The sequence below is a fragment of the Anarhichas minor genome, unplaced genomic scaffold, assembly GCF_050575085.1.
Source record: "Anarhichas minor isolate MPS153535 unplaced genomic scaffold, ASM5057508v1 ptg000058l, whole genome shotgun sequence".
Classification (NCBI taxonomy): Eukaryota; Metazoa; Chordata; class Actinopteri; order Perciformes; family Anarhichadidae; genus Anarhichas; species Anarhichas minor.
In genome coordinates this window covers 12,875,048-12,897,438 of record NW_027466504.1, presented here as the reverse complement: position 1 = coordinate 12,897,438, position 22,391 = coordinate 12,875,048, and the positions used below count along the sequence as shown (strand labels likewise).

General features: G+C 40.4%; 1 protein-coding gene across 1 annotated transcript; it reads right to left on the bottom strand.

Annotated features, from left to right (window-relative positions):
- Positions 1 to 1,287: 1,287 nt before the first annotated feature.
- Positions 1,288 to 22,034, bottom strand: abcc2 (ATP binding cassette subfamily C member 2). Its single transcript, XM_076076941.1, has 32 exons — positions 21,990 to 22,034; positions 20,153 to 20,329; positions 19,711 to 19,851; positions 19,478 to 19,618; positions 19,215 to 19,337; positions 19,001 to 19,056; positions 18,666 to 18,915; positions 18,332 to 18,516; positions 17,642 to 17,819; positions 17,043 to 17,297; positions 16,195 to 16,260; positions 15,742 to 15,879; positions 15,491 to 15,637; positions 15,329 to 15,413; positions 15,123 to 15,189; positions 14,869 to 14,995; positions 13,633 to 13,809; positions 12,924 to 13,091; positions 12,511 to 12,694; positions 12,194 to 12,329; positions 11,830 to 11,932; positions 11,523 to 11,742; positions 9,459 to 9,613; positions 8,376 to 8,531; positions 8,032 to 8,231; positions 7,578 to 7,704; positions 7,341 to 7,442; positions 7,108 to 7,251; positions 4,419 to 4,577; positions 4,170 to 4,336; positions 3,583 to 3,777; positions 1,288 to 1,417 (listed from the first exon to the last, which is right to left on the bottom strand). The coding sequence occupies exons 1-32, from the start codon at positions 22,032 to 22,034 to the stop codon at positions 1,288 to 1,290; spliced, it is 4,704 nt and encodes a 1,567-aa protein (XP_075933056.1).
- Positions 22,035 to 22,391: the final 357 nt, after the last annotated feature.

Below are 22,391 nucleotides of genomic sequence, written 5' to 3'. Positions count from 1 at the left end.
GAAATCTTATTGAAATTAAAATCAGAGCGCACACTGTACAACCTGTTGCGCTGCCAATCTAGCCAGTTGAAAAAAGAAAAGAAAGAAAAGATTTCAGCGCCATTATCAGTCAGTTAATGTGAGAAGGTGTATTGGATCAATAATGCGTAGACTTACCTTCTAGAGGAACAAGAACAAGATGCAGGGTGAAGCGCTCTTCACAATCAAAAATACACAGCTGTGATCATCTCTCTTCTCCTCTCTCTCTCTCTCTCTCGTCTCTCAAAAAAGTGGCTGATAGAAATTGTAAACAAGTCAATGCAGCTGCTTTGACATGCAAGACAGTCTGATAGTGTGCGTGTTGAGAAAGAAATGTGAATGAACTTTATTTATTTTATTACTTTCAATATCGGCTGTCCACCGCTGCTTTATAGTGTGTGAGAAGCTTATGTTTATGAAATCCCTGCAGCATCTGAAGGTAATAGGAGACCTGTTGATAAATCCGCAGGCTCCGTGACGTGCCGCGAAAGAGCGAAGAGCTGTTGCGCACAGCTGTGTCTCATGTCGCCTGAAAAGGACACCAGGCTGATACAGTATAACGATAGACATCTACACACATCGGAATGGTCGATTAGATACTTTTTTTTTTTTTTAAATGCCCGGTTACCAGGACGCATCATGTGACTGAGAGAGCATCTAATAATCACCACACATGCTGATCGATATTGATCTTCGCCCAGAGATTCTGCACGACGCGCTTTCTGGCAGAGGGTTGACATATCACTCTAATACCTGTCTGCTAAACATGAGGACAACGACTGGAAACAGGGGAAAACTGAGTGCCTGGCTCTGTCAGAAAAGTAACAAAATCCACCTGCCAGCACCTCTGAAACTCACTAATTAACATTACATATTACATAATGTGTTTAATCTGTACAAAGTCAAAATGATAATTTGTTTTCATTTGTTCATTTCTTGTAGACATGTGAGCGGTATCCATCTTCTCATCTAACTCTCTGCCATTATGATAAGTGTATTTCCCAAAATGTACAGCTATTCATTTAAAGACCCAGTTAATGTTCAATAAGACAGAGAGTTGAAACAACTGATGCAGTAGTATAAAAAACAATTAAGCAGTAATTAAGAAAGGTTTTTTATTGTTGCATAATAATAATAATAATAATTTACATACAAAATATGATTTCTTTCTATTGTTTCCTATAAATACAGATGTTATAATATGTGTTTGTATTAAAAAATTAAAATACACTTTCGAGTTAATTGTGCAAAAAAAAAAAAGGTGCAAAATCAGAGAGTTGTGGTCTCGTCTCGCGTAATTCCAGCATCCTTTGCCATTGCATAGAAATGGCCATGTTTTTGAAGGAGGTTGCTTGGAGAATCAAATTCCACTATTTTACCAGCATCAAGCACCATCACCCTGTGGAGGAAGAACAAGGCAGAAAGTGGAACCCGCTGAGTAATGTGCATGTCATTATTGGCTGGCAGAGAAGGACAGAAGTTAACTCCCTGCTTAAATGTGAAGGAAATGGATGTGTAGCCTTTTGTGCCGTCCATTATGGATAGGGGGGATAGTATACCTTTTATTTCAGGTAAGGATTATAGTCAGATTTAGGTGTAAATGTTTTTCCACGTCAATCAGCCCTACAAGAGATTGGAAAACTGCCCAGCAATTTTCCCTGCTCTTTTCCAAATGCATGCTGGGATAAGCTCCAGATCCAGATTGATGCTTTGATGAAAAACATGGTTGGATAGGCCCTACTGGCTCCCTGTAGCATTTAGGATACACTTTAAAATTCTCACTCTCATTTACAGAGCACTACACGGTCAGGCTCCTACTCATGCAGCTGATCTACTTCGCCCCTATTCACCTGCCCGCGCTCTCAGGTCAAACGTTTTAGGTCTTCTGTCAGTCCCACGCACTCGCCTTAAGACCCGTGGTGACCGAGCTTTTGAGGCAGCAGCACCCAGGCTGTGGAATGCTCTGCCTGCACCCCTACGCTTTGCAGATTCTGTGAATGCATTCAGAAATCAGCTCAAAACCCACCTCTTTAGACTGGCGTTTGGGTAAACCCCATGTCCTAAACCTGCTTTTAAACCATGTTTTAATTTTGTATTTTCTGTGTGTATGTAAATTATTGGCCCTATGGTTACATTGTGTTGTTTATGTTTGTAATTCTGCCCTGTTAAGCACTTTGTGACTTATGTCTGTAAAAAGCGCTTTATAAATACATTTTACTTACTTACTTACTACTCTGGTGACCTCCAGTGAGGGGTAATGCATAGGGTTGCAAAGGGTCGGTAAATTTACGGAAAATTTCCAAAACACTAGAGTTGTCTTAAGGATGAAAAAATTAACCGCCATTAAGTTGCAACTGCGATCATGTTTGGCCGTCAGTGGATAGAACAAGTACAGCCATTAAAAAGTAGTTTGCTCAGATTGAGCAGCGACTCTCAGAGGTTTGTCATCAAGGCAAACAATCAGAGGAGATCTCATGATAGGAATCCACATCAAGATGGGTTTAGAAGTGCAGTTTTGTTGGGTCTCTGCTCGTATGGCTGATAAAGGTAAAGAAACAAGCAGATAAATTGGCAAAGACGGCTCTTAAAGTATACAAAATGATTAAAGCAGCGTATGGTACGGGAGAGACAAACCCTTAATTTAGAAGAGCCTTAATTAACTCTTGGCAGAAGGAATAGGATATAAACAATAAAAGGAGACTTTATTATAATAAGCAAAAGTAATTCCATGCTAAACAGTTTAAAGGAAGAATACGGCATTTGTTTTTTTTGTTTACTTTGGGGGCGTTACTCGGTAGACCAATCGGTATAGTCAGATATGATATTATGATTCTTGAGAAGTAGGGGAACAAAAGCAAAAAAAAAAAAAAAGCAAAAGCAGGCTGACAACTGGACGCAGCAACCTACACTTATCATAACAGGAAAACCAACTCTGCTCATGTGTATCGGGTAGTGTGGAAATATTTGAAGTGCAGCTAACTTGTTGTCAGCACTGGTCTGTATTTTGAAGTTGGACTGCTTGTCATTTTAGAAGATAATAATTGTCAATAAAATTGATATATATATATATCCTTTTGAAATCACATTTCTTCAAGTGTTTTTGAACATGTGTGACCTTTGAGTCTCAAAACTTCCTAATGCTTTCGTGGGGAGAAATTGTAGGAAGTGTTGTTGACACTACTCACAGAAAGGACCTGGAGTTTGGATTATTTTGTCTTTATACATGTATGTGTTTCTTATTGCACATTTTAAGTTTTATCAAACACAACTTTGCTATTTAGTACCGTCATAAAAGACAGGTGGATGCAACAGCAGAGGAACAATAATATGGCATTTTCAGTTTGTTAGCTTCATAACATTTGTTATTTTGTGTCCTTTGGCAACAAACACATTTTAATTGGGTGGAATTACCCCATGAGAAAATGTTGCATAAATAACGTGGAAAGGCTAAATGTAGATTCCACACCATATGCAAGTGAAGGGAAGAAACAAATTTGGTATTGAAAAATGAGAAATGAATGCAGAGACACCTCATCAAGACATATTAGGTGACACTAAACTCACCTGGAGCTGTCCATGATGCTGTGCAGACGGTGGGCAATAGTGAGGACAGTGCAGTGTGAAAACTCTTTGCGGATGGTATTCTGAATCAGGTCGTCTGTCTCCAGGTCAACGGCTGCTGTGGCCTCATCCAGGATTAAGATACGAGACTTCCTCAGCAGTGCTCGTGCCAGACACAGCAGCTGCCTCTGCCCAACACTGAGAAGAGAGTGACAAAAAGTGTTTTTCTAACCCACAGAGAGAAAAAATACACCACAAACCATCTGAGCAGCTGCAACACACAATTGGGCCAGGGGTATAAAGTGGCCTATGGCCCCTTCTCCACTACCTACCACCCTACTTCTGGGACCTTTGCTTGAATCACACCCATCTTTGAACTCTGCCTTGATTTTGATCTCAACTCTATATATACTTTATTGTCCCCTATCTTATCTTACAAATCAACAAATCTTCAACTTTATTCTGTGCCATTTACCTGAGTGTTAACTGTGTGTGTTTAAATATATTTATAACCCAACTGAAAGTGAACTGCTTTGCACTCAAAGCAAAAACTAGTTGTCAGAAGAGTGACATGTGTTTTCATGGCCCACCTGAGGTTCTCTCCCCCCTCTGTGACTTCATGTTGGAGTCCTTCCTGCAGCCCCGCCACATAGTGCTTCAGATGGGAGAGCTCCAACACTCTCCATATCGCCTCATCGCTGAATTTGTCAAATGGGTCCAGGTTCATCCTCAGGGTCCCAGAGAACAACACTGGATCCTGAGCCCACAGGGTTGGATAGGTCAGTGTACCATTTTAAACCGAATGCTGCGTGTAGGTTTGTGTTGTCTGTTGTGTATACCTGTGGTATGATTGTGAGCCTGTTTCTGAGGTCATGCAGGCCAATTGTGGAAACATCTACATCATCAATGAGGATACGACCTTCAGCAGCTTCAATAATTCTGAACAGGCAGTTGGTCAGGCTGGATTTCCCGGCCCCTGTGCGGCCTACTATACCAATCTGAACGCAGGGAGAGACAACAAATATCAACTATTGACTTACAAAATACAAACAGAGAAACAAAAGATGCACAATTATATTAAATTAATTAACATACAGATGTGTCTTGCCATTTCAAACCCACGCCAAACCAAGATACAAATCTAAACCAACACTTTACCTCAAACAACATCATTCCTGAAAATTGTAGGTTTCGAATAGGTTTTATAATCTGTTTCTGGAGGAAGAAGAGGATGTTTGTATTCTATAACAACAGAAATTCAAAGCAATACTGTAATTTGAGGCTTCTTCACATGGATACTCAGGTGCCTTTAGAATCCCGCTACAGAGTTTTTGAAAGCTTCTAAGAAACAGCGGCAGCGTTTCTTTGGAGTGGGTCTAATGATAACTGTAGCTCTCTTATAAAGCACACCCATCAGTCAAATCACATGCATCGTCTCTGCCTTGTTGAAGGCACTTCCATAACATCAGAGGCTATATGTTGTACTTTTTTTTATGTTGTTAGCTGTGCATGCCCAGTGCAGCAGGTTTGCACACTGCAGATACAATAACACTCTGATGAGAGATTCAAGATATGAGACCAAGGAAAAATAAAGTCAAAAATTCTGCAAAGAAAAGCAGCTGAGAGCAGGCAAGAGGAAACAAATACCGTATTTTCCGCACTATAAAGCGCACCGGATTATAAGGCGCACCTTCAATGAATGGCCTATTTTAGAACTGTTTTTATATATAGGGCGCACCGGATTATAAGGCGCATAGAATAGAATAGCGTCGTAAGCGTGTCTCTTGAAAGGTGCCATTTTGGGGTCTTTATACACACAAGTGGTGTTGGACTAGGAGTAAGCACAGTACCGGTGTTTACCGCGGTGCGGCTTTGTAGTTTACCAGTCGTACTGAAACATTTTGACAGAGCGCCGTGTACAACCAGTATGGATCAACCAATTAACCAATTGATCCATATATAAGGCGCTCCGGATTACAAGGCGCACTGTCGTTTTTTGAGAAAATGAAAGGCTTTTAAGTGCGCCTTATAGTGCGGAAAATACGGTAATCAATATTCTCTTTTTAAAGATGAAAGGCACAAAATGAGATGGCACTACAAATAAATGTGGATGTTGTTCTCATCATCTTAAGGAGGCTGCAATATAACCCGCCCTTTGTAGTATCTAGTCAGTGGTAAAACTGACTCAAATTTAACACAAAACAATCCCTGTCTGTCTTATTCTAATGTCAAACCTGTTACATTCGATTTTACAGGTTTTGTTGATCTAAAGTTAGACAATTGATTGCAAATGATAAACAGCATCTACATACTGTAACTAAACATAATTGGTTGTTTTATATTGTATTCTATTGCTCAAAACACATGTTTGATATATTTTGAGGTATACTGGCAGATTACTATTGTTCTAGGCCAGGGGTCGGCAACCTTTTCTATCCAAAGAGCCATTTTGTCCTATCTTCCACCAAATAAAATGTGTCTGAAGCCGTAAAAGCTATTTGATATCACAGCTTATAAAGTGTTATATATAGTTATATTATATATGCAAAAACTATAGTTTGTTGTGAAAATATAGAACAAGAATAAAGACAATTCTTCACATTTTACTGCAATTTTACCTGTTATAACAATATCAAACTCTTATGAAGAGCTCAGTTTGCTGCAGCAGTTGAGAAATCGCTCTTTTTCGCTCATCTCCAGCGTGACACTTTTCAGCACATGCTGTGTGCTTGTTCTGGAAGCATACAGGTAAACCAGCATCGTTGGCAGTGAAAGCAAATGAAGACGTCCACGCAGAGTTAAACTCTCTATTTTCCTCTGTGACTTTTCTTTTTTTGGATTTATCCATTGATAGTTTACAGAGGGCGGGGATCTGAAAATCATGATTAGCCGTTCGGGTTCGCGGGGGAAAAGCGCTTGACAGAGGTAGAGGATTTGACTGCCTGTGGGAATAATTAACATATAAGATTCTGTTCATTCTTGTTTATAAATTATATTCTCTCTGAACATGTTTCTCTTTTTGGAGAATGTCATGCGAGATATCTTCTTCGCTCAGCGCAATTTCCCTGCTCTTCTTTCTATTTCCTCGACTTAGCCCCGTGTGTCACGGTGTGTGTAAACCTCGCTCGAGTCAGGAAACTTGTCAGAATACCCATATTTGATTGGCTGAGCTGCATCACGTGATGTGATTTACAATGCATTGGTCGGTGTGTTTCCTGCACCGCCGAACAAGTGCCGTAACGGCTGAATAAGAGGCGCCGGTTAAAGTATAAACTCATGCCTAATATGTATAATTCTGAGTTATCAATCGGATTTAGGTCCTGGGTCCGGATCCGGTCCGTCAGTTGGGGACCCCTGATGTAGACTCAGGGAGCCGTAACAGAGGGGCTGAAGAGCCGCAGGTTGCCGACCCCTGATCTAGGTTTATCTATTCAGCAGTCCAATTAAGATGTCCACTTTGATAAAGCCTACAGGTTTGTTACACAGACATGCCCACATGATGGGTATACAGACAAAATACACACAGACCTTCTCAGTGCTGTCGATGTCACAGGTGATTCCATGAAGCACCAGGTCTAATCCAGGTCTGTAACGGACCTTGTAGTTGTCAAACTGTAGCCTTCCTGCCTGGGGCCAGTTCTCTGGAGGCCGAGTGTCAGTAACCCACTTGGCCTGTGGAAACAAAGACACACAGCGTAGATGAGAAATGGTGGAGACATAATGACACCACCTGAAGAAAAAAAGCTCTCAATACAACATACCTCGTTCTCCAGCTCGGAGTATTCGCTCACTCTCTCCACGGCAACGATATTTGTCTCAAGCTCTGACGTCATTCTCACCAGCCAGTTGAGGGTCTGGGTCACCTGCAAAGCCGCAATAGGACCCCGTTGCATTGTTAGCATAAATATACCACCATTATCCTCATCAAGCAAATATTTCCATTAACATTCACATCATCATTATCTGCCGTGTGTGTAATGAGTGTGTGCGTCACTGACATTAAGGGCGTAGGATATAGACAGGCCAACCAGGCCGCTGTCCAGAGAATTCCTAGAAATGACGGCAAGCAGAGCAGCAAAAAACACCACCAGGTTTCCAAGGAACTCCAGACGAATGGCCAGCCATCTGCAGAGTGAATAAACACATACACAAACATAAGGATATCAACAATTATGAATGTATTTCATATAGCACACTTTAAATACAAGCCACCATTCAAGGTTCGTCACATTAAAACTAAATTCACACTAAAGAACCATGTGATAATAAGGATTCAAATAGGATGAATTATATTTTAGACAAAATAGACCCAGATTTAAAAGTAAATAAAATTATTAACAAATTTTAAAAGGAAACATATATGAGCCGGGACCCTAGGGGAGAGAAGAACGGGTGAGTCTTAAGATTAGATTTGAAAACAGCGAGTGAGTTTGTCGGAGTTCAATATCTGACCTGTTTGACACTATCCACGGGTAGAGGCTCTTGAGGTTTTCATCAGTGGTGGTTTCATTGTGTTTAAGAAACCTTTCTTGATGGCCGTAGGCTCTTATCACTGACAGACCCGACACTGTCTCACCAAAGTGTGAGTATATAGGAGAGCGAGACACTGAGTCCAGCCGACGCAACTGCCTTGAAGTCGCCACATAGAAGCGCTGGGTGTAGAGAGAGGGCAAAGAGAAATCAACAGAAAACAGCGGAAGGTTTAATTTCAAATTCAATGTTTTGCATTCCTTACTTTTAATTTTTTTAAAAGTTTTTAAAAAAATTTTTTTCTTGTGCTATCTTGGTCAGCTTACCTGTACAAAAACGTAGACCAGGGCCAGAGGAAGAATGATGACGGTGAAGAAAGGAGTGGCCAGACAGATTACAAACAGTGTCCCCAACACGCCCAGCAGACACAGGAGCCAGGAGCGGAAGGACAGTGGAATGGCTTCGTCCACTGTGAAAATGTCCTTCAGAACAAGCGATGGAAGAGTTAGTCTTTATTAAAATGATCGGTAACACTTTCAAATACGGCCATACCTATAATGCATTACAAATATACTAATAATTACATTTTTTTGTTGCTAAGTATCATAGCGTATTACAATTCCTATAGCTGTAATGCATTATAATCATTGTTATAATGCATTATAATGTGATTATAATCAATTCAAAGTGGTCATTGGGTGCTTTAAGTAAAGAGAAAAGTTGTTCTGGCATAGATTTAATGAGATGTTTTTAACATTACTTAAAGCAAATAATAACCACTTATAGTGACTTATAACCAGCTTGTAACGTATTAAATCTGCCTATACCTCAGGAATTTCATCAACCACTTACAGCACCCAATGACCACTTAGTGTAACTTATAATCACATTATAATGTATTATAACAGTGGTTATAATGCAATATGGGCTTGGGCATCATAGAAACTTATTACAGTACTTTCAAGATCACCCAGAACAGAGGAAAGAAAATCCAACGTCAATGGTTCCCTCTATTTTCATTAGCATCTGTGGAATTGCCATGAGGTGAGCACACATGGAGTGAACATGAAAGAAGTGGGGCATCACATTGAGCCATTAGATGGCTTCAAAATTACATCTTATATTAAATGTCCTCAATGTTATACTTGTTCATTAGGAGCCGTGGAGTCTCCATGGCAATAATGATTGCCAAATTAACATTGCTTTGGAGTAGCGAAATTGCCCACAGTCCAGTGGATTGTTCTAATATATCCGGCATTCAACAGAGATGACTTTATGCAGACCTAGTGAGATCACAATGTTAAGAATAAATAGGTAGCAAAACCTCAGCCAGACCAAAAGAAAGCACAAAAAAAAAAAAAAAAATGAAACTATGACACAAATATCAAAAGGTAAATGATAAAGCCTACCTTTGCAAAGCGGTTGACCACTCTTCCAATAGGTGTGGTGTCAAAGAATACCATCGGAACTCGAAGTATGTTGTTAAGCAGCGTTGAATGCAGGGTACGTGACGCATCGACCGAAGCATTGGCCAGGAGAAGCGTACCGATGAACACAAAGAGGCCTGCCAGAAAAGATATACAAAATGCATAACTACATCTTCACACAGAGAAATCCATTTGTCCACAGTTGCTAAAAATAGAGCACTAAATTAGTTCAGGAATAATTCTGGAGTAATGTACACATCACATGTGCAGCTGATTAGCATAAGTGGTTCCATCATCAACATCCAAAAGAGGTACTTAACACGAAAGTGCGAACAATCGTCTGAATAAACTCGAGCAGCTGTCAGTGTGGGGAGACAAGATACTGTTCATTATCAGATATTTCCTGTTTCAGGAGAGTGTGATGACTCCAATTACTCTCCGGCAGAAAGCAGCAGTAAAAATAAATGATAAACCCAACACATCCTTTGAGCAAACTTCGTTTGGTGTACTTCTAATGTGTAAAGATCTGTTATAATCATTGCAGGCTGACCTTCAGTCACTCACAAACCTCTTTAAGTATCACAATACGGGTGTTCTGTCTTTTATATTTCAGATGTAATTTAAGTCAGGGTCAGCACATGCAGTTATGGCTTTGTGACCGTCAGTCATTCTTATTTGTATTCCCTCATCTGACAAAAGGAAGAATTAAACCAAACCACAACTGTTATTCAGGAACCAAACCTGTAGGACATTAAGTACTGCTGCTGGTAATTTGTCCTTATTGTTTGCAATATTGTTATGTAATGTCCCCTGTAATATGCTGTCTTAGAATGTAAACCAACATTTCAAAACGTAATAGTAGTAGTCGTAGCAATGATACTATATTTCTTCTTGAACCAAATATGCACTAGTTGTTACAAGTTATTAAATGTTTGTACTTCTGTAATACGTTTCTTTTGTTCTTTTGATCTTCAATCTAATAACAGGTTGCTCTACAAAAACAAAAACAAGATATCATTCCTCTGTGCCATCCAAAACCCCTCCTTGTTTGTACTTAGTTTCCTACATTAGCCAGATTAGTGAAACAGAACAGTAAGATGCTGTTTCAAAAATGAAAATAAACGATGTTTGAAAACTACAATTTAGCAGTAACAATTACCATAGTCTGCCCATTAGTTCAACATCATTAGATGATGGGCCAAAGAAAAGGTTTTTTTCTTTCAAGGCAACTAGATTAAAGGAATAGTTTAATTGAGAATACGCTTATTCGCTTTCCTGCTCAGAGTTAAAAGAGGAAATGAACTCTCAAACTCTGTGTTGAGTATGGAGCTGCAGCCAGGGTGGGGGCTAACTTAGTTAAGCATACAAACAGGAAGCAGTGGGAAAAAGTTAGCCTGGCTCTGTCCAGAGTTCAAAGACAAGCTAATCAGCACCTCTATAGCTCACCAATAAACATGTCATATCTTGTCTATATAATTTGTACACAAACAGAAATGTGAAAATGGCAATTTGTGATTTTAGTTATAGGATTAATGTTTAGTTTAATAGTTATGTGATGTAACTATTTGTTAGAAAGCTCTAATATATTCAATGTGGTGCTGAACAGTACAGAATAGCCTGAAACCAAACACATGGACGTCTCATGTCTGTTGCGTAAAGTAATAAAACTAATTTAATGGATATAGTCTTATATCCCGAGTGCAACTGTCTTGAGTTGTCAGATGATGTGAATGCACGTAGGCCATGACAATGTTTCCATCTCCACCACCATGACATGAAAACAGATAAGCTAATATTCTCCTGGCTCTAGCTTCAAAAAAAGTGAATAAACGTACTTCCCAAAATGTCAAACTATTCCTTCAATACAATATGTTGCATATAAAAACTCAATGTGCAGGTCGCATATAAAATATTGTAAAACTACGGGAAACGAGAGTTTACTGTCCCCAAGAGAAATAAAATTTATTTTAGCTTTGAAGCTAAATTTTAGGAATCTGAAAATATTTGTGAACAAAAAAACTGTAATGAGTTTATATGTTCGGTTACCCTGAGCCACTCCCAGAACTCCAAACACTCCCACCCTGGTGTCCCTCTTCCAGTTAGGGTATGTCATGTTGTAGTAATCCACAGCATCATTGGTCCAGTCACTCAGCCACAGGTTCTGACCGATGAAAGCAACGTTCTGGATGAAGTAAACCAGGAAGACCATGACAGTATATCCCCAGCCCATGGCACGCAGGTACTGGAGGTACACTGAGAACCTCACCTGGATTTAAGAGAGAAAACAGGCTAAGAAACAGGTTCTAATGTTGTATCATTTGTGCTATTTAAAAAAACTAAGAACTTGGATTACCTTTCCTGTTTCCATAGTTTCCTTCTCTATCAGCCTCTGGCCTTTCTTTAAATCACTGACATTGTCTGATTTTCTTAAGGAGCTACTTTTTCTTAGTCTGACACTAGAAAAAAACAACAGAAAAGACCAAATAAGAAAACATAATAAAGACATACTTAGTAGGACATTCAAATAGTGTTCTTCCATGCTGTGCATGAAAACAAGAAGAAGTGTATGAGACTGTTTCCGGACATGAGATCTTGTAATCGCAGTGACTTGCTCGTGTGCTCTACAAGAAGTCCACTGCATCCACATTAATCCTCACTCACTCACACAAGCTGTGCCTCTATTTTTTTCGCCCTCCACTTCATTTCATTGCTCTAACCTGCCATTTCGCTGGCTGCGGCGGATACTGTTTTCTCTCTTAAGTGTAACAGAGACTGTGTCCTCCAAAGGAGAGTCGGGTAGAGTGTCCTCTGTTTCAGGTATGAGCTCCACGTCTGCAACGACCTGGTAATGATCTGAATGAATGTGGTCACACAGCATACATGGTGTTTTACAAATCTGCAGGTCTATATAAATCTCATAATCACATAGTAACTCATTGACATATTCCAACCTCAGTTATTGGTTGTGCCACAAAAGTGCAGTATTCTGTGCAGCTTACATCCAAAATGCAGTGAGAAGAAGTTGTGTAATTACCTGGCTCTGAATAGGTCTGATTGCTTTGCTCTTTAGCATATGTGTCCAGAAATTCAGAAAAAGCTCCCCTGCTGGCACGAAGGCTGTTGTAGGATCCAACCTCAGAAACCACTCCATGCACCAAGACCACTATTTCATCTACGTATGGCAGGAAGCCCACTCCATGAGTCACCAGGATACGAGTCTGTACAGACAAAGACCTCAGCTGTGAAATCATGATTCACTTCAGGACAGTAAAAAAGAAAATATATAAGATCTGTGAAAAGACTGTAAATCCACTTTTTATATTTTTATTATACCTACTTTTGGTTTAAAATATCCTGAACTGCCTGCTACCAATACTAACATACATTTAACATGTTACTGTGAAACATATATTACGGATCAATGCATATTGTAAACTCAGCACAAACCTTGTCTTTGAGTAGTCCATTGGGTCCAATTACTTTCTCAAAGAGATGCTTTCCTACATGAGAGTCCACAGCAGACAACGGGTCATCTAATAAATAAATGTCAGCCTGACTGTAAGCTGCCCGGGCCAAGCTCACACGTTGCTTCTGACCCCCTGAGAGGTTGATGCCCTAACGACAGAGGAGAAGAGAGAAACAACACAAGACAATATCAGGTTCAACGGATCATCCGGAGCTTCTCTTAAATACAAGGAGCTATCAATGTACTGTTGCCTGGCAGCTGGGCAGATAAGTCTCAGCTGTTGAATCTTCATTATTGGAACTACATTTCAATTAAAAATAACAACCTTGAGGAAAAATACAACCACTTCGTAATGGATTTGTGAGCAGATTTTAAGTCTCTGCTAGTTGGTTTCATATTTGGAAAGAAGAAAAAACAGCAGAAAAAACAATGTGAAGTAAACCAAAGTTAGAGTAAATGGGCTACAGGATGCTAAAGCAGTGGTACTGAAGGGTGTTTTGACCGATTATTAATATCCCAATCATTTTACAACATATTCAATGATAAAAAGTACATTGACAATAATTAGAACATTGGTATTGTCTTTGAAAATAAGGGGCATCACTTGCCAATGGTTGTGTGTGCTTTGCAATCAACTGAGACGAATGTTCAATTATGATCATGTTGGTGTTCTCTATCCTCGAATCTTACTTTCTCTCCAATCTCAGTGAGGTCACCGCCAGGTAGCAGCTCCAGGTCAGGTGCCAAATCGCAGGCCTGTATCACCCCCTGGAACCTGCTTTCCTCATGGGAAGAGCCAAACAGGATGTTATCCCTCAGAGTGGCATTTTGAATCCAGGCTTGCTGTGGAACAAAGGCAAGGGAACCCTGGGCAGAAAGAGATTACGAGTCAGGCACAGAGCTCCTTCTAACCACACTGGAGTCCAGCACCCTGCCAGGGTTTTCATTCAAATCAAACACTTCACCTGATGAGAGGCCAAAAATAAATCATTGGACTTTTATATATATATATATAAAAAAAGAAAAGGTTTAAAAGCCTTTTTTGACTGCTGCATTGTTCAACTGTAGAACTCACATTGCTACAGCAGCCTTTCCTATTAGAATTTCTTAGGAAGTAAAATAAGGTTCAAGCTATTCCCCCATTGAATATGGACAAAACTGCTCTTCGAGCCAAAGAGCAACTTAGTATTATGGATTACTATACTTAAAACATTTCTAACACTGGGGTAAAACCTTGATGAAGTAAGAGCTCTCAAAATTGGATTTAGAATGAAAAGGCGTGCACTTCTAAGAAAAGTAAGATAAATGGAATTATGTTTCATTGACTCAGATATTTAAAACGAGGTAGTAATTTTATATTGTTTTGTTTTTTAGACTATGCTGGATAAAACACATCTTTATGCTGCTGCTGTACAAAAAAATCCTCCTTTAGTCCTAATATTGATCACATCAAAGCACAACTTTGAAATGGACTTGAAAAGATGGTTTCTCAGTAACTTGAAGCCTGAATTACATTATGAATGAGAACGTGGAACATGTAGGCTGCTCCGCTCTGCCATTGTATGCATTTTGTTTCTCAAATGGTGTTTCGTTCTCTGTTGTTGTTGCGTTGTATGTTGGAGGACTCCAGTGGCAATACGCCTTTCAGGCTTTATTGTATTTGAATCCTTGGTGATTGTAATTACTGCTCCGCAGAGTTATTCTGTATCTTTAATCAACAAATAAATTCAATCATGTATTGTAAGCTTAACAAACAGCAATGAACTCCTGCAAATCTGATGGTCAGATGATGGTCATCTAAAGTGAATGTTCAATTATTACAGCAGTTGAAAAAAACATCTTCATGTTGTGAATATTATATGCCCCTTGCCAAACACGCTATAGTATTATTGTTAGACAGATATGACGACAGAAATAGGGTGTTACCTGAATGTTGATAAATCCTTTGGTGCTGTACATCTCTCCCAGGAGGGCTGACATGAGAGAGGACTTTCCTGAGCCCACAGCTCCAACTACTGCTATCAACCGACCTGGCTTAATGTCCATGGACACGCTGGCAAACAAGCACCGAATAAATATGTTCAACATTGTGAAACACAGTATGGACAAACATAATGTTTTGCAGCCATATAGTGTAATATCCAAAATGTGTAATATTGTGTTTGATACAACAAACATACTTTTTCAGCAGAGGCTCTGCTTCTCTTTCCCAAGCAAAGGAACCATCGGATATGCTAATAGCAGAGTCTAGCAGATGAACACAGAAGCACAGACAAATGAAAGCAGATGGACAGAGAGGACATTATGTACCGTACATGTATACAGTATATAAATATGCTTCACTGCTCAGCGGAAGAACAGGTGTAAATAATGATGGGGAACATACTGAAACTGGGGTCATGCCGCACAATGTCACTTTCAAGGTCTTCACCTCCCAGAAACTTCTCCAGGCGCTTCTTAGACACTGTCGTCTGAAGTGCAAAAGAACAAGTTAGTGGTCTGTTAGGTCTGGTGTGTGTGCGTGTACCGTTTGTTGTTGTTCCCTTACTTGCACAATGGAAGCGATGAGCATTGGCAGCATGGCCAGGGGAAATCGAAGGATGTTGAAAAGAGAGATGGAAGTGAAAGCTTTCTCAGCAGTCAACACATTATCTGAGCTCACCCCTACAAACATTGCAAATGTGGCCAGAGAAACCTTAAAAAAAAAAGAAAAGACAGCGTAAGAAAAAAGGGTTTTGCAAAGACCATCCTTGATCAGCCGCTTCTCGTCTTTTTGCGAAGCTCCTTAACGGGACTCACCAGAGCCGGAGCACAGCTGAAGATAAAGGTGGAAACAGACGTCAAGTAGGCAAACTTCCTCATGACTTTAAGTTCTTCCCCCCTAATGCCTTCAACCTGTGCCTGGAAGGATGGCTCCCATGCATACAGCTTCAGAATCTGGTGGGAGATGAGAGGCAAAGAGGGGGACGAGGGAGTAGAGGACACGGAAAAGGAAGGGTGAGGGAACAGAGGAATAGCATTCATACCTAATGTAGTCAGTGTCAATAAACCACAGGTGGTGGAAGCAGTATAATGGAAGCCACTTAGGAATAACATTTCAGCTTCATCCTGAGGCATAACGTCCTTTCATCTGAGGAAGGCCTCACTCAGAGTCCCCCACCTTCACCAGTCTGCCTCAAATAGTTTTACTCAGAAAAGGGAACAAGACGTGCTGTTCTTACACCAACCGCCATTGATGGGCCATTAACTCACCTTGATTCCATTAAGTATTTCATTCATTATCTTCAGGCGCTTGTCTTTGAACTTCATGTTTTCTATCTGAAAAGAAGATGACATGTAATTTAGCAGGTAATTGCAGCTCCCTGTTAACCTCATGTAAGAATAACTGATAATGATGCACCCAGGAGGAGAGGTCATTTGTAGCATTACAAAGTCTCAGGGGAAATACTTGGCCCTTTTGACCCTCATTAAAAGCCACAGCTTTTGTAGAAGACAGAATATTGTTTCTTGATGAATGAATATGTGGTTGTTGGAGATGAGAGTTGCTGACCACGAAATTGGTTATTTTTAAAATGTCATATTTATTTCATTTTGAACACAGGAAACAAAGACGGCTATATTTAGCTTTTGTGTCTGTGGTTTCAGTAATTCTCCGTGTTATCTAAATAATCAGTATAATAAAGAGTCAAGAGCTGAAAAGGTTCCACTCTCTCTGTTGTTTCTTCAGCAATAAATATAGCAGAGAATTTCTGCACAAAGCACTCTTTGGCCCATATCACATTCGTAAAAATGTATGTAAATACTTTTCCATTGTTTGTAGTGTTCATATTTCTGCACCAGGAGTTTACTAACATTTCACCCCCTTAACTGTTGCACGTAAGTAAATCCTGGTGTATTGTGTTCCTTCTTAGTGCACCATATTTCAAATTGCATGGTTGTTAGCATTCAATATTACTTGTTTCTTATATTTTGAAGACAAAAAGTATTTTAGGCTATAATTCAAATTCAAAAGTAAAATTGTAGGTCTATTATTTGCGATATATACAGTGCACTTTATTCTACAGGTGTAACAACCTGTATGAGTTTGCATTTCTGTTGACCTGGATTTTTCTGGCCTTGGTTGCTAGAAGTCCATTGATCGGCCCCATCAGCACCATGACGGCCAGTCCTGCCAACACAGAAGGTCCTAACTCAAACCACAGGAAAACAATGGACAGCACAATCTGCAGAGGGCAGGACCACAGCAGGTGGATGAAGTTGGTCACATCGTTGAAGCGCTGGGCGTCCGCCGACATCAGGTTCACCGTTTCCCCAACCGTAGTCTCTTTACGAGTGTCATTAGACACCACCAATGCCTGAGAAAAGGGATGAAGAAGAGATTGTGAGGAGAGAGGGAGACGGGAAGGAATTAAGAGGAGGACAATTTGGTGCAGGTGACAATTATCTCGACTGATTGAATACAGCGCAGTGGGCTCTTGGAGGCACAGCTATCACGATAATAATTACTGTATCTAACTATATACGAGATATTGGATAGTAGAAGAAATTGCTCTTGAAGGATACAAGGCATGAGCCCACGGTCTCTTGGGTGGGGTGTTATAAACGACATGTGGTGATTTCTTATGATTTGAACTGGAATGGTAATATATTTCCTTTTGGTACTGATGTGTCAGGTAAAGTTAGTATAGAATGTTGTTACCTTTTTGTACACAGCAGCCGTGATGGCAGTGCGAACCTTCATCCCGAGCACAAAGCAACGCTGGAAGTACTGCTGCAGGAATAGAGACTGGAAAATGGCCACCACTAGCAGCAGCACTGCATACAGATACCCTTCCCAGGTATACCTGCTTTTGTCCTGAGTGAATTGGATCATCAATCTAGGAGGAGTAAAAAACTTAGTTAATGGAGCAGCTGAACAAATGTTACTATGATATTTTAAGCATCTAGAGGCATTATGTTTATGTTTATAATGATTTCCTTCATTATGAATCCTATTTCTATTCATTCCTCATCATTCCCTCTCCCCTGCTAGACCCTGTGATTCAAGCTAACCAATGAGTAGTGTATAGTTAAGCTGAACAACATTACAAGAGTACAATGATGAAGTCAAAAATGATGCTTAGTGTCCTGTGGCCTTCTAAGCTATGCAAACAGTTCAATATCCTTTTGAGAGTTTATTGACGCTGAGTTAATGATTACTGACCAGTGAACAGCAGTAAACAGTAACAGTATGACTTTGTTGGGTTAAGGCTTTGTGTTCTGTGAGCAATGAAATCATTTTTAAATCACTATCAATTAATATCTGCTTATATTCTGACAACAAAACTCCAGGAAATCAGGGAACATATCTTGGTGCCTGAAAGAGGGTGTTAATGAAAACGTGACTCACTTTAGGAGTTGAGGACTGACAAAAGCCAGCAGGTCTGTCAGAAGTTTGAAGAAGGCAGATTCAATAAGAACCCATTTAAAGGTCTTGTAAATGGTGGAAATCAGCCATGAATTGGGATGGTCCTTTTCCTCCTTCTTTTTGTCCTTTTTCTTCTTCTTTTCCTCTCCTTTCTTTCCCTTTTCCTCCTAAAGAAAAACAAGGTTTGAACACTGATAGGCTCTACTCAATAACAATAAATCTGGACCACCTAACAGAGAATCAATGGCACTACTAAAGAGTGCAAGAGAATGTCCTGTACATGTGTGTCAAAGGCTTTTTCTCTGCACACTCTTACCATCATCAGCACATCCTGACTGACGCCTTTCCCCAGACGGTCGGAGAGGCCATTCTGAAAGGCCTCCTCCTGGCCTTTGCCTCTGCTCTTATCCCGTTTTATTTTGTTTTGGAACCGGACCCGAGCAGCACCCAACTCCGAATGCATGAAATGCTGAAAGCGCTGGTTGATGACAGCAGTGCGTTCTGCGTCGTTCAGCTCCCACATGTCCTCCTGAACCAGGGGCCGCTTGTAACCCTTCACCACCATACTGGAGAAATAAGGAGAAGTTGGACGTTGAGGCGTACATGTGTGAGTGTTTGCTTGGACTCTTACCGTAGCAACTTCTAACTTACCTGCTAATCCAGTTGAAAGTGATTCTGCTCAAAAAGGCAGCACCTGCCTCTGGATTCTGTGGATAAAAACAAGAAAAGCACTCGGTTGGATTACGTTCAACGCAGGCCATCTTATGATGAAGGATCAGTGTATTATATTTGTTGTTATATTATTATGAATCTCGCAGTATCAAATAAAAAAAGTAGAAACCCCAAAATGCCTCCATTTGGGTACCTTTTTGACAAGCTCCTTGGCTTCCGGAGGAACATCAGCCACAGCAGAGAGGATGAGAGCAATCACTTCAAAGCCAAAGGAAATGTAGAACAGACAGAAACGAGGGTAATCACTGATTTCTCCCTGTTGGTTACAAATGAGTGTATCAGAGAGTTAGAATACATCAAATCAAGTGATTGCATTCTGCCTGATTAAGGATACCAGTTTTCTTCTAGCAGGCGTAATGCCTTGCTCATAACTTGATCTACCGTCTCTGCTCTTACCAGCCTGAGCGCCTCTCGTAGGAGGGTCTGGAAAGGGAAGATGTCGCACAAAACCAGGAGAAGCCAGAAGAGGAAGAGAGTGGCCGAGTCTACTGATCCTTCCCTCCGCCTCTCTCCTTCCTGGCACAACAGCAGAAGGATCTAACGGAGAAATCATGAAAAAAATCGTCACCTTTTAAAAAAAATAAAATCTTGAGCACCAAATAAATCAGTACAAAACCTGTTGTATTTACCCATGTGACTGCGTACAGGACGGGGTTTACGTAGTATACACCAGGATTTTTCACTGTTGAAACTTTGCTTGGACCAAAATCCTCTCCTAGTGTGACTGCCAGGGCTGCTATGGCCGTCAGAAACAACAGACACACCACAAGCTGAGGGGAGGAAAGACAGTCAAGATTGACAGTTAAATCATATTAAAGTCCATATAAAGATTTTTTTAAACTGTAATTGAACTTCTTTGTTGAAAAAATACCATATAAAATACCAAACCAGCCACAGATTACTATTGCAAGCTTCTGCGAGTGTTTTCTATACATCTAAAAAATGTCTGGAGGAGATAGTATCGTTGCCCACTTGGACCAAGATTTCATAATCATGGGGTACTTGTTGCTCTTCCTCATCTCAGCATCAATTATGACTAGAACAGCATGCCTTTCAGTGTGCATGAATTACCTGTTTGCAGATGTAGTGCTTGGACAAGTGTTTTGTGTCCACTTGTGTTCTCCTGCAGAGAGACAGTAAGTGTCGCGGGGCACAGAGCCACAGGAACCCCAGGGGGATCCAGACCAGCACCGTCTGCTCTACACATACTGGGAGGTCGGGGTCTTCTCTATTCAGATACGAAGCATTCTGAGGTGTACACACAAACACACACATGCTTACGTCACACAAGGAGAACTTTTCACTGAATGACAGAGCCCTCCTAATCTCAGAGGAAGGCAAACACAAAGGCACTCTCATCCGTGTACCCCCAGAGACCCACAACACCTCCCCGATCAGAAATGTAATCAACAGTGACTCATATTTGATTAAACCCTAAATCCCTGCGTATGGTTGTATGCACAGCAGCATGAGTAATTTGCACCTTCGAAGAAGAGAGAAATGGAGAGATGGGTGGAAATGGACCAACAGGAATGTGGAGTGAAAGGAGCGAAACACTGATGAGTTCAGCGTGTTATCGGAATACCCTGAAACAATACAGAAAATGTAGCTTTTCAAATGCTTTAAAAGTATTTCAAGCACTTATCACCTGCTCAATGGGCAACCTGTACTACTGTGAATAATACAAAATAATAAAAAATATAATTATTATCATTTTTTTTCGAGACTGAACTTTTCAAAATCATGTTACAAAGTGCTACACAAAGGCAGCTCAACAAAACAGACATGTCATTCGTCATCATCTTTAAAATAAACAAGTAAACAACATACTGGGAGTCAGTGAAGACATGAATAAAACAGAAGTGATGTGATCACATCTCTCGGTTGTGGTTTAAAGCCTGGCAGCTGTGTTCTGTACACTCTGGAGTCGATCAATAGATGGCATGACGTATTTTGATATGTGCTGGGACCCAATGACAAAGGACCTCTCTTTTGTTTGGGTCGGATGAAGAAACATTTTGACATCACAAAGGTAAGCATTAAACTAAGCAGTGGATCTAACAGCATAAAAATGAAAATACGGATGAGCCATTACACAGGCTACACTCTTGATACTAATAATAGTGAATGTTTTTATGTTTTCTGGATGGCATCATGTGTTTATTAGCGTTAATGTATTTTACTCAGGCAATTACGTGGATGCTTTATCAGCTAAATGGATTCTGTCATAAGTTTCCCAATGAGGGGAAAGAAATTGTCAGCTACAAATAACGCTTGTTTTCACTAGAGGTTAATATATTTTATATTAATTAACAGTTTAGTCTAGGAAACAAAGAAGTGAAAACATGCCAATCACAACTTCCCAGAGTCAAAGGTGATGTCTACAAATTATTTTTTGTCCGACAAAAACTACAAGACCCAAAGATATTCAGTCGAATGACATATAGCTCATAAACATAAAAGCTGACTCATATCTTACTTAAGAGCCATTACTGGTCAGTCACATGTTCACTGAGCTCACTGTGTACAGGGGTGGAAACACCCCTGTACAACATCTTTCAGATAATAGTTCATAGCATGTCTTCACATGTCTCACGCATGCTGAAGACAAAATTGTAATACCATTTTAAACACAAAATAAACACCAAAAACTAAAAAGAAAGTTTGTACTTATCGGAGATTTAGTATTATATTAAAGTACACAGGTGATGTTGTATTTCTGTATTTCTCCAGTTACATTTAAGTGAATTCGCTCTATAAGCCAACAACCATACATGTGTGCATCAAATGTTTTACATGTTTTTCAGTGTTTTTCTTCTTTGGAGTCAAGTGTGTCAACTGAGATGACCTGGAGGCCACAATGAAGCCATTGCCCCCCCCCCCCCCCCGCCAACCCACACTAACTCACCCAAAAGACAGACCCACAGTATTCCTCCAGAGCTGCAGCACACATGGTCCACACTGATCGCTTCAGTCGCCTTCAGATGACTAGACAACCAGACGCCTCTCACCCTCTGCTCCGCTGCTGCCGAGCTCGGCTCAAACGCTCCCTCTCGCTCCCCTGTCCACCGACACCCCAGAGACAATTGCAGGACGTGACTCTGTGGGACTTTGAGCCATGAGGCTTTTAAGCAGAAACTAAACCTTGCGGCCTCCTTGTGCAGAGGAAAGACACACTGGATTAATGAAAAAAAAGCAGATGGGTTAATGCCTAACTTGCGTCTTGATTTATTTATTTTTTTGTTGAGGAAGAAGATCTTAAGGGTTGTCATCTGCCAGTACCCGTTTGATGTCAGGAAGAGGGACACGC

What these genes read in the sequence shown, in the direction of transcription:
- abcc2 (XM_076076941.1), bottom strand. Translation starts at nt 22,034, where the DNA reads ATGTGTGCTGCAGCTCTGGAGGAATACTGTGGGTCTGTCTTTTGG. An exon ending in TACGAGAGGCGCTCAGGCTG is followed by an intron (nt 19,338 to 19,477) that starts GTAAGAGCAGAG and finishes TGTAACCAACAG; the next exon opens with GGAGAAATCAGTGATTACCC. An exon ending in AGCATCATGGACAGCTCCAG is followed by an intron (nt 1,418 to 3,582) that starts GTGAGTTTAGTG and finishes CTTCCTCCACAG; the next exon opens with GGTGATGGTGCTTGATGCTG.